Source organism: Neophocaena asiaeorientalis, unplaced genomic scaffold, assembly GCF_003031525.2.
Source record: "Neophocaena asiaeorientalis asiaeorientalis breed wild unplaced genomic scaffold, Neophocaena_asiaeorientalis_V1.1 scaffold82, whole genome shotgun sequence".
Lineage (NCBI taxonomy): Eukaryota > Metazoa > Chordata > Mammalia > Artiodactyla > Phocoenidae > Neophocaena > Neophocaena asiaeorientalis.
The window spans coordinates 6,711,331-6,728,981 of NW_020173068.1; the positions used below are offsets into that span (position 1 = coordinate 6,711,331).

The 17,651-nt window shown below is 45.9% G+C and overlaps 1 protein-coding gene across 2 annotated transcripts in view; it reads right to left on the minus strand.

The window, feature by feature from the left end:
- Positions 1–421: 421 nt before the first annotated feature.
- The window catches only part of GSS (glutathione synthetase), a 30,764-nt gene continuing 13,534 nt past the window's right edge, over positions 422–17,651 (minus strand). For both annotated transcript variants that reach the window (XM_024742901.1, XM_024742902.1), the window contains exons 3-13: positions 15,758–15,903; positions 13,393–13,468; positions 12,950–13,089; positions 12,145–12,261; positions 8,720–8,800; positions 8,545–8,622; positions 6,967–7,033; positions 4,108–4,302; positions 3,540–3,621; positions 1,873–2,062; positions 422–987 (exon numbers count right to left, since the gene is read on the minus strand). In XM_024742901.1, the coding sequence (XP_024598669.1) occupies positions 864–987; positions 1,873–2,062; positions 3,540–3,621; positions 4,108–4,302; positions 6,967–7,033; positions 8,545–8,622; positions 8,720–8,800; positions 12,145–12,261; positions 12,950–13,089; positions 13,393–13,468; positions 15,758–15,903 (1,296 nt within the window). In that variant the 3' untranslated portion in view covers positions 422–863. The remainder of the gene's footprint in view (positions 988–1,872; positions 2,063–3,539; positions 3,622–4,107; positions 4,303–6,966; positions 7,034–8,544; positions 8,623–8,719; positions 8,801–12,144; positions 12,262–12,949; positions 13,090–13,392; positions 13,469–15,757; positions 15,904–17,651) is intronic.

Genomic DNA, 17,651 nt, shown 5'->3' on the forward strand with positions numbered 1-17,651 from the left:
TTACAGGCTGTGTACTTGCTAGCTGTTATGACTTGTGTGGGGAAGGGGAGTGGTTTTCCTCAGGAGTACCCCAATATTCACCTTCTAGAACTTTTGGTTTAGGCAGAGCTAGGCAGGGCTTCCAGGCCCTTTGACAAGCTCCTGAGCTAATCAGGAAAGCAAATGAAGCAGGATTACAACTGTGATGTCCCATCATGGTTGCCTTCCCTCCTGGGCTCCTGCTAGAGACCTTCTCTCTCGCCTATGATCCTGTGGGAGCATTAGTGAGTGACTAAGGATTGAAATTTCAGGGTCCTATCCATAGGGTCAGGAGCTAGGGAGACTCTGATTACAGCCAAGTTACTTCCCCTGCTCCAATCTACCTGAAGTGGCCCGACTCAGATTATAGCTTCTCCCTCCCCTAAATGTACAAACCAAGGAATCACAGAATCAACAAAGTAGTTTTATTTAAGGCAGAGGTGGGAAAAGGCTGTGCCCCTCTACCCTTTTCCTCCTACCCCTCAGTCCTATCCCAAGTCAGACACTGGAACTTGCTGGAAAGGCTGACAATGGGCTAACAGGAGGGTGGCAGTGTTATGGTCCCTTACCTCAGATCAGTTTCTTTTCAACTGTACCCACACCCTGAGGATTTAGGGGCCTCTAGATTGCACCTAAAGGAAACACAGCTTTTCTGGTTCTCAGATGGGAAAGCTGTGGGGAAGGTACCCAGCTGACCCTTCCATGAAGACCCTGGAAATCTCTAGAAGAGATCAACCTTCCCAAGGTAAGGGGAGGGCAGCCCCTCAGGAGGGCTAGGAGAGGAATGATAAGTACAAAGGATAGAAGGTCTTTCGAGTAAAGTCTGGGCAGGCCTCGCTGTGTCCTCACACAGGGTATGGGTTGTCTAGGACTGCCACTCCTGCTGCCACACCACCATCAGCATGCTCGATGGCTTTGGTTCGAAGCAGATGTCCCACGTGCTTGTTCATCACAAGTGTCTTTCCCTGCCTATAGAAATGGGAGCAGGAGACACACAACTCCATCACCTGGACTCAGCCCTCAAACCCAAGACCTTCACTCGTCCCAGCTGAGCTGTACGTGGGTGACTGACTACACCTGAGAAGGTGCTAGGATTTTTGAATCAGATTTGGGTTTGCCTCCTAGCTTGGATATTATTAGCTCTGTGTCTTTGAGCAAGTTACTCAGCCTTTCTAAATATCAATTTCCTCAGTTTAAAATAGGGATAATACCTCTCACTTTGCAAGATGGTCACGAGGAATGAATAAAGCAGGAACAGCACTTAGCATGATGCCAGGCTCACATTTCATGTTCTGTAGCTGTAAATTTCCTTCCTACCTCTCAAGATGGCTGTGGTGGGGGTGGGGTGGGGGGCTGGGGAGGAACTTGCCAGCAGAGATACTGTAAGGAGAGTGCTTGGAGGGGAAGATAATAGAGAGGGCAGGCTCTGGTGGGGAGCATGGTAGGATCTGGAATTCCTTGCGCTGATCGTGGTGTGAGTATTTTGCAGGAAGTGGTATGAGGGACCAGGAACTGTTCCTTACAAATTCCCCAGTCTTCCTCTTCCTGATTCTTTAGTGCTCAAATCCAAACCCAGGGGCCACTCAGCTTTTCAAAGCCACTGAGTATCCTCTAGCTGGCCCATCCTACCTTTTCCCAGAATCCCCAGTGGCCTGGGACTGGACCCAAATTCTTTCCTTCCCTGGGGTTTCCCAGTCCAGGGTTATTTTCTCACCCATCTTGATACTACTTGGAATTTCCTTTATAGTTTCAAAGCACTTCTCATCTGGGCTTCATTTGATAGCCTTGTGAGGTGGGCAGATCTTGGATCCTTGGCCTCATTTACTAGATAAGGAAACACACTGCTTGGCTCACCTGACATAGACCCCGAAGATGCCCAGCTCTGAAATGCATTGGACCACTCGGGCAGGGCTGCCAGGTCGTAGTAGACAATTCCCAAAAGGTTCAGGTTCTATCTTCTCCATGAGGATGTAGGAGGCTCTCTCCTCACTGTCCTTCAGCCGCTCCAGGGCCTGTACCATCTCCTCCCCGTATAGGTTGTTACCTGCAATTCCACTAAGCAGTCACCCTGGACCCTCTCCCCACCTTCTCCACCCTATGCTCCTACTTCTAGGGCCACGTGGGCAAGTCAGGAACCTCAGTTCCTGACACCAGCTCAGTGAACCCAGGGCAGGCCTGGCTTCCAAGGAAGAAATGTCACCTTAACAGGAGAGCTCTTACACAAGCGAACACACCTTCCACCACACCATCCTGCCCTGGTTCTCTTCGTATCTGTTTATGGCTGTTCCTTCTCAGCCTTCCTGACTGGCTCCTGCCCCTCTTAAATACTGGGGTTTCCAAGGAATCAGTCCTTCACCGTGTTCTCTCCTCCACGTATATACTTTTTTTTCCAGGGAGATCTCTTCCAAGGCTTCATCTATATCCTATAACTTGTTTACTCCCAAATCTCTAACTAAAGCTCCCTGCTCTAGACATCACAGATATCCCATGGGCTCCCAAAATAAACTCAACATGTCCAAACAGAACTCATTACTTCTGCCTGACTCTGCTTCTCCTGGAACTTCCTACCCTCAATCAAGTGAAAGGCATTCTTGAGTCATTTAACTCCTCTCTTTCCATTACCTGTCATGAACTTGGACATGTCTCTTCAGTTTGTACTCCACACTGTCATAAGCCCTAGCCCAGCCTTCTACATTGCTCTCTGGACAACTATACCCGTCTCCTCTATGGTCTCTCTGCCATCAGTGTCTCCCTACATTCCAGGACACGCTCTACCATGGCTGAAACATGGATCCTAGATCAATCATGTGTCCCTTCCCTCCTTAAAACTTTCTAATGGCTTCCCGCTACCCTTAGGATAAAATCCAATTTCCTACATATATTCAACGTCCTTTATAATCAGGTCCCAAACCATCTTTTCCAACCCAAATCCCTGCCTTCTCTCACCTCCCACACTGCACTCCAGCCTGACCAGTTACTCATTAATCTCCAAACATATCACACTTTCACGGACCAGTGCCTATGCCCGAGGTTGCTTCTTCTGTATGGAATACTCTTCCCCCTTTTCCACCTGGGAAACTGGTACCTAACCCTTAAGGCCAAGATCAAAAACCATCTCCTCTGGGTCAGGAGACAGACATGATCCCTGCCCTCAAGGAGTTCAAACTAAGCAGGAAGATATCCAACCTCCTGATATGCCTCCATCCTGCTTCCCCACAATTCACCCTCAGGCACCTCAGACTACACTTGCCCAAACCCTCCAGTGCTGGTTAATCACATTCCCTTGTGCATGGGCATTTCTGCAGTGTAGTGGTTATCACGTTCGCCTCACACATTCCCTTGTGCTCCACTGCACTTGACCAAAGGGTCTCCTGGGACACTGTCCAAGGTGGGGACATGTGTCAGTTCCTCTTGTATCCCCCAGAGCCTGGGACCGTGCCCATAGCAAGTGCAGATCAGCACTGGTGACAGCCTGCTGGCCCCCTTTCACTGAGCAGCCCTGCAAAGGGGGAACCACCTACCTCCACCCTCTCTCTGGGGCTTTAGCACGAAGCAGCTAGGGGCAGCAATGGCCTCAGTGATAGCCTGGTCCCCTTCTTCACCCTGGCAGGAGGCAAGAAAGCAGTCACTAGCAGTCTTGGGCCAAAGAGGCAGGAGCCAAGGTCCTGCTGGTTGTGTAGAGCAGCATCAGAGGAAGAGCAGGAGGAGGAAGAGCCATAAGCCCCTTTAGGCTGGATGCTACTATCTGGATATGACCCCAGCAAGCCCCCTGTAGCAGTGAGTACAGTGACAACAAGCTTTCTTGGGCAACAGTTCAGGAGCAGCAGGAGGTCTGGAAAACGGGTACAGATATTCCTCAATTCTTGCTGTCTACCTCAGCCCCTTCCCCTGGTTACCGTCCCCATCTCCACCTTTGCTGTGGGAGCTTACAATGGATTCCAGCCCTCCTTCCCAGGGCTCTAGGGGTTTTCTCAGAGCATCACTGACCCAAGTCCAGCCCAGTGCCAGTTCCAGCCTCTGCAACACATTGGGCTCTGGGTCCCTGATACCTAGGGGGCCTGTGGTGGGAGAAGCGGGCTGTCCACGCACCATGTCCAGTGAGTAGAGGCCAGCAAAGGTGGCACGGAGGCGGGCCACGGCCTCAGGCTGGCCGGGGAGCAACACCTCCAGCATGCCTGATCTGCTCAGCTCCTGTTGCACCTTCTTAGTCCCAGCCAGCTGCGTGGCAATGTCCGGGCACTTGACAGCACATGACCTCTCCAGCAGCAGCCGTGCTCCCCAGTTCTGCAGAGAGAAGAAACCAAAAGGAATTCTACTTTATTTTACTTTGGCTGGCCTTTAATGAGCATTCTTCAGGTGCCAGGTATCCTCACATTCATTATCTCCCAGGGTCATTGCAACATCCTTGTGAGGCAGGTACGGCCCCTCCTATTATGCAGGATTCTTGCCCTTATGGAGCTTATGGTCTAGCAAAATGACACATGACTATAATTAAAAGGGAAAATGACAAAAGGTGAAAAGGTGTAGAACAGCTGATGAAGAGGTTTGAAAGGGGTGGGACACTTGTTTATGAGCTCAGCTTCCTACTGTACTACAGATAAAATACAAACTCCTTACCACGGCCTATAAGATCCTGTAAGGATCTGCTTCTTGTCTCCTTTTCAACCTCATTCTATGCCATCCCTCCACCTCACTCCCACCTTACAGCCACACAGGTTTGTCAATCCTCAAACACAAATGTCATTTCCACCTCAGGGCCTTTGCATTTGCTGCATTTCCCTCTGCCTGGAATTCTTGTCATTTTGGCTTTTCTGATGGATGGCTGGATCCCTCTCATCCTTAAATCTTGGCTCAAAGTCATCTTCTCAAACCACCCTATTTAATGTGGGTTTCCCCATAATTCTCTGTGTTTTCACCCTGTTGTTTCAAAGAGTTTCCCCCAGCTAGAAAAAACCATTTTTTCTACTTTTGTTTACTTTCTGATGACCATCTCCCTGACCAAACTGTGAGCTCCATAAGGACCCTTGTCTGTCTTATTTCCTGTTGTATCCCTAGTGTCTAACACAGTGCCTGAAGCTTTGTAGGTGCTCAATAAATATTTGTTATTGTTGTTTAATGAGGTGAAATTGAGTGGACAGGTAGAGTCTGACAGGTGAGACTCAACAGGGAAGAGGTATTAAGGTTAACAGAATAATATGAGCAAAGGCCTGCTGGTGAGTAATCGCAGGATGAGTAGTCTGGTGGGCCAGGAGTTTAGGGTGTGAGAGGCAGGAAAACAGCAGAGGATCATGCCTCCCAGCTCTAGTCCCCATTCTCAGGCACTAGAGGGACAGTCTGTCCTTGACTCCAGACCACATCAAACTGCCCACAGCAGGATCAGGGCTATGGCCTGAGGAACACCCCCTCCCGCCATCCCACTCTCACCCCCCACGCATGCTGTCCTTTCTTTGATGTAGTCAGTCCACCTGCAGCATCTCTGCCTGGTCTTCACCAATAACCCCAGCCACCTAACAACTAGGCTAGTGTTCTGGGTAGAGTTAAAGGTACCCTGAATATCAGAGAAAAACCCAGAAAAGTACCCCATTGTGGGAAGTAGGGAAAGCAAAACTCAGAGATGAGCAGGGCCTTGCTCATGGTCACCTGGCAATTCACTAAGCCTAGCAGATTCACCTCCATGTCTAAAACTGGTCTGAGTTTCTCAGTTCCCTAAAAATGTTCTCCCCCTTATGCACTAATTTCCCTCCTTGTTACCTCAATAAAGTTTTCTTTGGCCCTTTCCCCAAACCCCTTGTCCTGGAACCAGGACATTTTCCCAATAGACAGTGGGATTGACAAACCTGTGGGGCTGCAAGGTGGGAGTGAGGTGGCGGGATGGCATGCAATGATGTTGAAAAGGAGACAAGAGGCAGATCCCTATACAGCTGGGCCTTAGGGAGGATCTTACATTCAAAGAATTATCAACCTGGAAGGAGCTCCCTCAATTTTCTAGTATAGTTCCTCACCTTACAGAAACTGAGCCCAGAAAGGGTCAGGAACCTGCCCCTGGTCACACAGAGGTAGAGCCAAATGCTCATGACCCCTAGACTACTGCTTATGGTATTTTCTAACTTATTTTCTCCTTTACCTTCTCCCAACTGAAAGTAGGGCTTCTTAGCTTCTCCATGCTGTGGATTAGGGGCAGGGGGAGGAGAATGATATACTAGGAAAGCCACTGGACTGAGAGTCAGAAAGTTTGGGAGCTCTCTGTGGGACCTTAGATAAGCACCTGCATCTCTCAAACCTTAGTTTCTCCATCTATATAATGGGGATAATTACACACCTCACAGAGTGGTTATAAGGATTAAATGAAATAGTGGATGTGGAATGTAATTTTGAAACTACCTGGTAGGATAGCAAGCTAAGGTGATATTATCATTACTGTCATTAACATGAATGGACAGCAGATAAAAACTTTCTGATGCAGATAAAAGAGAAGTAAGAGTTGGCAAGAAGGAAATGGTCAGTGGTGTAGTGGCACTGGTTTGCATTGGCTAGTGAGAGCTGACTGAATCCATCTCTTCCCAGCTCTGTTCAGAGATGTTAAGATGGGTAGCTTTGAAACTGGCCAGGATGGGAGTATTTACAACCTAGAAATCAGAAAATGCTACAAATAGGGGCTTGTCTCCACAGAAAGATTGTTACACATTTACCAGCATATCCCTACAAACAGTGTGAATGGCTGGTGCATTGTGGTTTCCTGAGGATTCAGATTCTAGAAGATTGTGTGTAGAGGGTGAGAGGTAGCAAAAAGCTTGTGGGAGGACAGGAAGTTCCAGCAGCAAGTTCCCTCAGGAAGAACTGAAGCCAGAGCTCAGGAAATAACCTAGGTTGTTCTGACACCTGAGTTCAATCTCTGAAGAACGATGGTAGGTCCCAGAGGCAAAGAATGGTCTAACAGAAAGTACCAACCTGTAGACTGTAATGACTTGGCATGTAGCCATCCCGGAAGTAAACCACAGCAACTTCCTGGTCGTCCCTAGAACACAGGATGGAGAAAGCTGTTGTGTTAAATTAAAACTGATGTGTTCAGGGACTTCCCTAGTGGCGCAGTGGTTGAGAATCTGCCTGCCAATGCAGGGAACATGGGTTCGAGCGCTGGTCCAGGAAGATCTCACATGCCGTGGAGCAACTAAGCCTGTGCGCCACAACTACTGAGCCTGCGCTCTAGAGCCCACGAGCCACAACTACTGAAGCCCGTGTGCCTAGAGCCCGTGCTCTGCAACAAGAGAAGCCACCACAATGAGAAGCCCCCACACTGCAACGAAGAGTAGCCCCCACTCGCCCCAACTAGAGAAAGCCCGCGTGCAGTAACGAAGACCCAACACAGCCAAAAATAAATAAAATAAAATAAATAAATGTATAAGAGATAAAAAATAAAAATAAAATAAAACTGATGTATTCAGTGGTTCAATCTATTTCAGGGTGCATCAAAATGCATTTGGCTTCTTTCTTTGAAAGTCATTGCACAGGGGTAGCCTGAACAGGGATTCATTGGAAGTATGAAAGTAGACGCCCACACACCATCAATGCTTCCACTAAAAAATGGAGGTATGCAGTGGGGAATGCCTTCTAGTATTCCAGATCTAGAGTCATTCTAGTAAGGCCGAAGGCAACCAGAATCAAATGAGGTAAATTTTTAAAAAGTGGGCTCAAAATTACTGAGCAGCAGAATCATATTGCTGTATATAATCATACTGCTGGCAAAACACACTTGTATTTACACTGCTTAAAGTAGCTGACTTTTTTAAATGGTAGGGGGTGAGGGTGGGGAGATGCAGAATATGAATCTAGTTAAGCCACATACTGTCTTTTTGAACTTCTTCCCCTTTTCTTTGATTTATTTGATATTGTTTGATTTATCTGGAAAGTAAATTAATGACTTTGTTTTGTTAAGATAGAAGCGCACTTTGAAAATAGTAAGTGGTATTGTGAAATGCCAGGAGGTTCTTAATTTTAAGAACCACACATTTCCAGGTCTAAATATGTGTGCTGTAAGCAATGCTACCCAAATATGTGATACTGAAGTCACTTGGTGGTGGCCCCTGAAGGGAAGCACAGGGCCTGGCTTGGAACACAAATCCAGGCCCTTTGAGGTCTTGCATAAGACCTCAGAGAGCAACTCCCAGACCAATCAAAGAATGAGCTGGCTACTCCTCTTCCTCCTTGACTGCCCAACCCAACTGCCCAGGTCTGACTTGACTAGCCAAGAAGGCCAAGAAAACTTTTAGGAGCCCAGAGGCATATGAAAACCAAGGTTATCCAGAATGTCAATAGTTCTGATACAACCCGTTAGAAGCAGAACTTGGCTTGTCCAAAATTTCCTGGGATGGTGGGATATTTTCAGAGTTCACCCTAAAGTTCAGAGAGAAGGAAGCAAGCCATCACATCTCCCAGAAGAAAGGATTATTTAGGGGAAGTGGGCAGCAGGATGAGTTTCCTAAATCAGCCCTCTATTGGATCCTTGGGGAATGCTCCCTGGACACTTACATAAACAGTCTTCGGTCCTGGTCTAGAGACCCCTTTTCAGAGACATCTTCAAACTTTCGCCGGATTACATGGATATTCCTGGGAAAGATGGGCAAGGCTCAGAGTGGATGCTCTGTTCTGAGTGGCTCTCCCCAGTCCTGGGGCTACATCTGGAGGTCTCCCCTCCTTTACTTACCTGGCCAGTAGCTCATTCTCTATGGCACGCTGGTCAAATATATTCCTTTCCTTCTCTTGGGCAATCAGTAGCACCCGAGCACTGGGGAAAGAGCACAGGTGGCCCAAGGTGGCTACAAATCTTGTCTTCCCTTCATCCCACCCCCTCAGAAGTGAGAATGAGAACACGGCTTCCCTGAAAGAGTAGATATTCTCTCTACTCAGGACTGCCTCAGGATAGACACCTGAGGCTACAACACATTATTTCCTGCATATAGAAAACTTGAAAAAATGGACATGTCTCTGCCCCTTCTCCAGTAGGTAGATGAAATATTGTAATGATGTCAATCTTCTGTGCAAATTAAAATTTAGATTTAAAACCATCTCAAAAATCCAAGAGGACTTTTTCTTAGAATTTAACATAATGATTCCAAGTTCTTCTGGAAGAATAAAGACGTGAGAGTACTGAAGAATATTTTGTAAAAGAACAATGCTGGGAGTTAGGGGATAATGACCCTATTGCTAGATTGTGAATCATATAATAAAAGAGTGTGTGCTTCTTTCAAAAAGAAAAAAAAAAAAAGAATAGCTCAATGGAATCCTCAATGGAATCCAACAGAAACACTATAGAGAAAACTATGAATAAGGCATTATCTCCTGGGGCCTCCCAACATTTCTGTGAGGTACACAGGGCCACGTTTGGTCCCACCGTATTAATGGGATCGCTGGGGCTTACCTGGCCTCTTCCTTTCTGCTTATCCGCATGTTTCTTAAAGGAGCAAGAGCTCGAGGACTCAGGGAAATGCTAATGTCAAAGAATTGTCTGTTTGGCTACCGACCAAGCTGTTTTCAGTTATCAAGAACAGGTCCGGGTGTCTCCCACCAGACTCTCTTAGTGTCACTGCTCAGCAGTACCAAACTCCATTTTTGCTGTAGCTGTATTGCTCTGTGCCCAAGGCTTCTTGCTGAGCTCTTGGGTGGGCAGACTTGGCTTAGGATTTTAAGTGTGGATTCCTGACCTCCCATACTTGGCCTCTTGTCTATCTTTGCTTCTCCCTCCCTCAGCTGAACCTCTTGGACTACACTCTGCCTGACTCCTTTCCACTTAACTAAAACACAGGTCCTAGTATGCCCCTTCTCCTGGCCTGCCTGAGATCTCACAAGCCATCTTGCCCTGAGAGAGTCCCGAGGGCCAATGACCTTGCTCTTTACTTTGTAGCCTGATCTGCTCTGCTCATGAGTGGGAGGTGGCACTTGGCCCAGGCTGGCCCACCTCCAAGAAAAGGTGGAGGAGAGGCTGTAGGTTAAAGTGGAACTGCATGCTCTGGTTAATGAAGCCTCCTGCCAAATAATCGGACTCAGACTCGGAAAACATATTCTACCTCCTCCTGCCTTTAATTCTGAGCAGTCTCTTGACAGCAGGTCTAGGAAAGTTATCAGCTAAGGGAGGTGAAGTAGCAGCAGCATGCTGACTGGGAATGAGGACTCCAGAGTCCCAGTGCTGGCTTTGCCAGTGATCTATGGTATACCCTTGGGTAAGTCAGTTCCTTTCCTTGGGCCCTGATTTCCCCATGTATAAGATAAGGGTGTTAAATAAATCATAGTTCCCAACCTTTTATATCAAGAATCCCCTTTTCTTATCCCTACTCATTCTAACCACAGACACTATATTTTGAAAGAGTTTGAATAAATGTCTAAATTGAAATCATTTTCCTGGCTTAATTTTTTAAAATTCTTTTAAAATGTATGAGATAATTGATGAAAATTCATCTGTTCTACAAATGCTCGCACCTCAGTTTTTCAGTCTATACTATGGGACCATTCCTTTCAGAAGAACAGTGTAGTAGAGAGAACACAGGCTTTAGGGGCAGATAAACGTGAATTCTACACTTACTAGCTGTGTGACTTTGGGCAAGTTATTCAACCTCTCTGAGCCCTCCGTTTGGTCTTCTGTAAAACAAAACTCTTTAAATGGTAGTAATTATTACTATCATTATCGTTATTATTGAGAGTACCATATAATGACCCTCACTGAATTTTTAAAAGCATTTTTCAAATCTATGATTTCATTTAATTCTTACTACCACCCTTTTAGGTATTATTATTACTCCCATTTTACAAGTTCGGAAACTGATGTTCAGGGAAAAGAACAGACTTTAGCAAAGGTCATATTTGGGTCAGCAGAAGTGCCTATTTGACTCTCAAAATCAGGGAATCCACTCCTGGCTCAGGGACCCCATAGCTCCTACCTACCAGTGCCTAATTCTGAGCACACAAGTCTTTTCTCTCCATGTTATTCACAGCCTGGCTAGAGAAACCCTCTGCAGCATTCGTCTATCAGCAGGTTCCCTAGCTGACCCATCTCCTGGCTTCACTCTTAAAATACAACCTAGCCAAGAGTTCTACTTGAAAAAATATTTGTCTGATGACTTCCAAATGCTCAGAGTCTGAGGTTTCTTGAGTCTTAGTGAGGCTTAATAAGCCCAGAGAGGCTCTCTTGGAGGCAATAAAGTGATTAAGAATGCAGGTTCTAGAGGGAGATGGACTCTGGGCTCTACCACCAACTCACTACTTGACCTTGAACAATGCACTTCACCTCTCTGAATCTCAGTTTCCTCATCTTTAAAATGGGGGAGATGAATAATATCTACCTCAGAGTGTTTGAATTTAGGATTCAATGAGATCCTGTATGTGAAGAGCTTAGCACAAAGTGTGGCACTAGTAGATGCTCATTAAGGGTAAACTATTAATGCTATATTAACATAGCAATAACTGTTAGTACAGTGGCCGCTCACTTATCCAGAAGTCATATCTGGAACATCTAGCATCTTTACACATCTGGAACATGGTTGAGAAATAGGAAGGAAGCAAAAAAATGCCTCTGAACAGATACTATAAAATCCCTAAATCAAAGTTTATGCATTTACTCATCAAAAAGGCCCTCACACTCATTAGACACAAATATAACAGATCATTTGCTTTCCCAAACTACAAATCAAAAAGGAGGTATAAGGATGGCAGTGGAGATTCTAAATTCAAGCAAAGTGACAGCAGTAAGAAGAGCTGTTAGTAGGAAAACAGACAGAAAAACTATGAAAAACAGAATAAGAGCATAAAGCCTAATAACTGGGGCCATTAGTGCAGGCAAACAACCTCACATGCCTCTCTCACTCCAGGTAGCACCCCTGCATTACATCAAGATGCAATCACTGACTGTCATAACCATCACCTGTAGCCAATGAGAAAAGATTAAATTATTATCAGCATCTCTTATTTAAGAAGGAAGCCCAAAACTCCATTAAAATAATTTTGGTACTTCAAAGAGTAAGCTTCTATCTCAAGAAAAATTCCCTCATGATTTCCTAATGATGTCAGGCAAAGAAGTTGCTGCATCCATGAATGCTGAATCTAAAGCAGGATTCTGCTGACACTTTTTCTTCCCCTTACTTGGCTGAGCCGTAGAGTTCCCAGGCTTTGGCAATCCCCATGGCCAATCCCTTGCTGGGATTATTGGAGAGGATCTTGGCAGCTTCTTTGGTCTTACCCAGGACATTGAGAACATGTCTGTTGAAAGAGAGATGCCTACTTAGTAACTGGATGGACCCGGAAGACCCTTCTGCCTGTGACTCATAGACAATTATAGGAACATCACTTTGAGAGTCAGCTGAGCACTAAAAAGCATCCTACCATCATGCTCTTGTAGGATCCACCTTAGGCTGGAATGTGTTGGGCTGCCCTAAGCCTGGCCCCTGGTGTACATGCCCAGAGGAGCCCTGAGACCCTGTGTTTCCACTCCACACAAGCCTCCCAATGAACTGAAACCCCTTTACCTGAGCCCCAGGTACTGTCTGGAATCCAGCTACAGACCATCTGGAATCACAGCAACCTGGAGCATCACTACTGACTAGAAGTGGATGTTGCTAGGGTCCAGCGCTCAGAAGGGAAGCCCCTGTTCCCTCTCTGCCTTGGATTCTGACCTCATTTCAGGCCTCTTTCTTACCTCAGGACCCTCAGAGATACTGTTCCTTCTGCCTGGAATACTAACTTGTACAATGAAGGGGCAGGACCAGATGAACCCTGAGGTTCCTTCTTTTTATGACACACCGAGACTTAATTACAAGTGGAAACTGTGCTACGAGGTGGAAACACATGACCCAAGGCCCAGGAAGGCACAGTCAGCATTGGAGATCCCACAGTCAGCTCATCAGACTGACACCTCACTAGTGTGCCCAGGATTGCCCAAGGGACCCACCGATGCACAGCAGGGGTCCGGGAGGCTAGGCCCCCAAAGCTGGCGGAGATGGTGTTGATTTCAATCTGTTTCAGGGCTGCAGAGCCATCTGCGTTGCGCTGGAACATGTAGTCTGAGCGATTCAGGCCCAGGAACACCGTCTGTGGGGAAAACTGAAGGCTGAGGACATTTGCCCAGGGGCTGACTCTGAGGGCCTAGCCACAGAGCAGACAGGTACCATGAACTCTATGCAAAGGTGCCAGCTAACACTCCCAAACCCAGTGGAATCATTCTTTGGGACATTCCAGGATTGGCCACTAATGTATAAACCCAGTGGGGACCAATGAGAGGCAGATTCCCATGAGCTCAGGGACTAGGCCAAATTCTTCTGGTTAAAAAAAAAAAAAAAGAGAACAAGATGGGAGGGGCAGGTCCCAGACTGGGGTGAAATGGGGAATGGTTACCTGGGCAATGCCCTCTTTCAGGACTTGCTTGTGGATGTCAAAGAGATGAGCAGTAAAGTTGTCCCTTTTGATGGTGCTGAAAGAGGAAAGAGTATTTTCTAGGCTACATCAAACATTAAAGGTCAAGGATTTCCATTGTCTCCTGAATCCTCTCTGGGTCTACTGGCTCAATATTGAACACCCACACCAACCCTGTAGAGAACAGTGGTTTAGAACCCAGCTTTAGAGCCAGATGACTTGGGTTCAAATCCCAGCTCTACCACTCACTATTGGGCAACCTCAATCATATCACCTCTATGCTTCAGTTTGGTCATCTGTAAAATGAAGAGGAATATAATTATATTTATAACAGAGAGTTGTAGTGAAGAGTAAATGAGATATTACACGTACAGAATTGAACATAGTGTGTGCTCCCAAGAAGAATTCAAAACTGGCATACGATATGACCATTGTGTAGTTGGTAAGCTTTCTAGTTGACCTAACATTAACTCTCCGTAGCTTCCCCTATGTTCTGGGACCTCCCAGGACAAGTCTTTTCCACCTCTTCCATGGCAGCACTCAGAGATTAGAAGACAGCAGTTATGCCCTGTGCCCCAAAAGGTTTTTCTGACTCAAGCTAAATATCCTAATTGTTTTCTTCAACCAGTCCTTATATGATGTGATTTCCTCAAGGAAGCCTTCCCTACCTGGGTCAGATCCCCCTGGTGTACACTCTCATAGCACTGTGGACCTCTCCTTTATAGCACTGATTGCAGTTGTAATTTTCCATTTTATTTGTGTGATGACTAGTATTGTCTCTCCTATTTGACTATAAACCACATGAGGATGGGGACCATGTCTCTGCTAGCTCATCATCATGGCCCAGTGTGCTACTGTGACATGTGGCATGAGGTAGGACCCAGCCAGTATGGTTTTCTGGAGCCTTAGGAAGAAACACCCACAGGTAACTAACTTGTTGCCTCTCAAGATTCAGGGTGGTCTCTGCATGCCTGCTCAAGCCTAACTCTCAGGCTCACCTTGTTACAGGGACCCCACTGAGCCCATGTAGCTCAGGCCTGCCCTGAAGTTCCTCTCTCTCCAGCCAGCTCTCATGGGGTTCTGCAGCCCTTGGTGAAGAGGAGAGTCCCTAAGCTGGGACTCTCCTAGGCTGCTATTCTAGCTCATGTGACCCTGGGCCTTTTCACCCTTACAAGCTAGGGTTTGTATGTATTTCAGAGGAGAGGGTAATAGGGAAGACAGGGGTTGCAGAGATGGGCTGCAGGGAAGGTCTCACACATAAATGCAGCTTTAGGATAAAGGTCATATATCAGGCTGCTCATATTTCCCACAATCTAGAATCACAGGTACAAAAGCTGGGCCCATCCCGAGAAAGATCTGAAGAAAAGGTGGTGGAAAGGTTTGTACATTCAGGACTCAGTGGGTTTTTAGCTCCAAGTCAAGGTTTCCAAACTTCTTACCATTATGAACCCTTCTCGTTTTCACCCTCACACCAATGTGCACATTTTTAAAAGATTTTGTGGGGACTTCGCTGGTGGGCCAGCGGTTGAGACTCCGAGCTCCCAATGCAGGGGGCCCGGGTTTGATCCCTGGTTGGGGAACTGGATCCCGCATGCCGCAACGAAGACCCAGTGCAGCCAAATAAATAAATATTTTTTTAAAAAAAGATTTTGAAAAATTAATGAGACATGCAATCATATATATATATGTATACACACACACACACATATATATATTTAATTCTAACTTAATTCTAAAATAAAGAAATTTCCCTTGCTCCAGGGCCTCAAGGGGAAAAAAGATCAAAAGATCAGAGAGGGGGGGGATAGAGTGAGTCATTTCAGGGGTTCTGTATCCTCGTGAACTGGGTGTGGCCCAGTCTGCACCCTGTCCCACCCAGAGATAAGAGGCCTGAAGTGACAAGAAAGGGTCACTGCTTAAGAGAAGTAGGAAATCTGACTTTAAACCCATAACCCCTCCTGCCCTCTGTTTTCTCTCAAACTAGGTTGACTCTCCCTAATTACAAATGGAAATTTCAGTCTTCAAAGCAGGGGGGTCAAGGGTCAGAGAATCACAGAATGTCAGTGTTGGAAGGGACCTTAGATTTAGGCCAACCTCCCATTTTACAGATGAAGAAATTGAGGCCCAGAGAAAGAGAGGAACTTGCTTGAGGCCATATAAATAAGTGGTAGAGCCAGGGTTAGAAGCCAGTCTCCTAACTTCTATTCTACAAATGTTTGTTTCTCCTGGGGAGTACCTGTCCCCCACCCCACCAAGTCACCTGCCTGAGTAATAGCTCATGACTCCCCAGTCTTCCAATCTCTTGGTTCTAGCACCTCACAGCCCCCGAAGCCCCACTGCCCTGTACCTGGAGAGAGTTTGCTCCAGAAAGGCAGCGTTCTGGCTGACAGCATCCACCAGCAGGTTGAAGTCCATTTGTACAGCATAGGCCTGCTCCAGCAAGGCACTCGGGACCAGTGAGGGGAAGAGTGTGAATGGGGCATAGCTCACCACCTGATTGAGGAAAGAGTGCGCACGGGTAGAACACCTGTGAATGGGTTGTCTTCCTGCAAACATAACCCCATGGAAAGGGTGCCCTACATTTATTGAGGACACACAAACTACAGAATAGTGGTTACCTCTGGGAAGGGAGGGCGGAGAACAGGACGAGGAATGGGTATAAAGAGAACTTGCAGACTTTGTTTTTGGCCATTTTGCTTCTGATCTTTTTTTTTCTTTTTAATGTAAAGAGATAAAATATTACAAAGTCTAGAAGACAAATAAACCAAAAAATTATTGAGCACTGACTGTGTGCTCAGCACTGTTTTAAATACTTTACGTGGATTCATCATTTAACCCTATGAGAAAGATACTATTATTATCTGTACCTAATAAATAGGTAAGGTAACTAAGTCTCAGAGAGGTTAAGTAACGGGTCCAAAATTATATAAAGCTAATAGGTGACACTGGGATTTGAACCATGAATGTTACTAAACAACAACCACAATACACACACACGCACACGCACACACACACACTCACACATACTCTTAGCCAGTTCATATCCAAGCCCAGTCCCCTTGCCTTCTGGTTGGGGGAGAGGGAAAGTCCTGCAGGTAGGGCTGCAGCAGAAGTGGACTCTGGTCTCCAGAGAAGGAGCCAGGATTGGTTTCCCCCCAGTATTGGAGATGGTGACCCAGGTTGCCAGGCCTGGAGTTCAGCTGCATTCTGAGTTCTCTGGACTTTGGCAGAGCCAGGAAACCCAAATACTATCTAGAATACTATTTTTAGAAGGGGATAATGCATTCTGAGATTTCCAACAACAAATGAACTAGAACTTGGGTAACAGAAGGTAAGATGACTTTGTGACTTATATTATGACTTTGTGCTTATATTATGAAGCATTCCTGAGTCTAACCTCTGAGTTAATATGCTTGTCATTATAATAGTATGAGTTAAGGGTGTTAGAACTTGGCATTTATATATTTATTTTTTAAAAAATTATTATTTTGAATAGATAATACAAACACATGATATAAAATCAAAAAAGATACAAGGATGCATAGTGAAAAGTACATCTCACTCCCACCCTAGCCCCAATGACCCAGTTCTCCTCCCCAGAGGCAAATGGTATACTAGTGTCTCACATATCCTTCTAGACTAATGTATACGTATACATACATATTTTCTCTTTTTACACACACACAAGCATATAATACATACATTGTTCTGTCCTTAGCTTTATAAATATTTCAGAGACATTTCTGAATACATTCAAATAGAGCACTCTCATTCTTTTTACTTTATTTTTTTAACATCTTTATTGGAGTATAATTGCTTTACAATGGTGTGTTAGTTTCTGCTTTATAACAACGTGAATCAGCTATACATATACATATATCCCCATATCTCCTCCTTCTTGCATCTCCCTCCCACCCTCCCTGTCCCATCCCTCTACGTGGACACAAAGCACCAAGCTGATCTCCCTGTGATATGCGGCTGCTTCCCACTAGCTATCTATTTTACATTTGGTAGTGTATATATGTCCATGCCACTCTCTCACTTCGTCCCAGCTTACCCTTCCCACTCCCTGTGTCCTCAAGTCCATTCTCTACGTCTGTGTCTTTATTCCTGTCCTGCCCCTAGGTTCTTCAGAACCTTTTTTTTTTTTTTTTAGATTCCATATATATGTGTTAGCATACACTATTTGTTTTTCTCTTTTTGACTTACTTCACTCTGTATGACAGACTCTAGGTCCATCC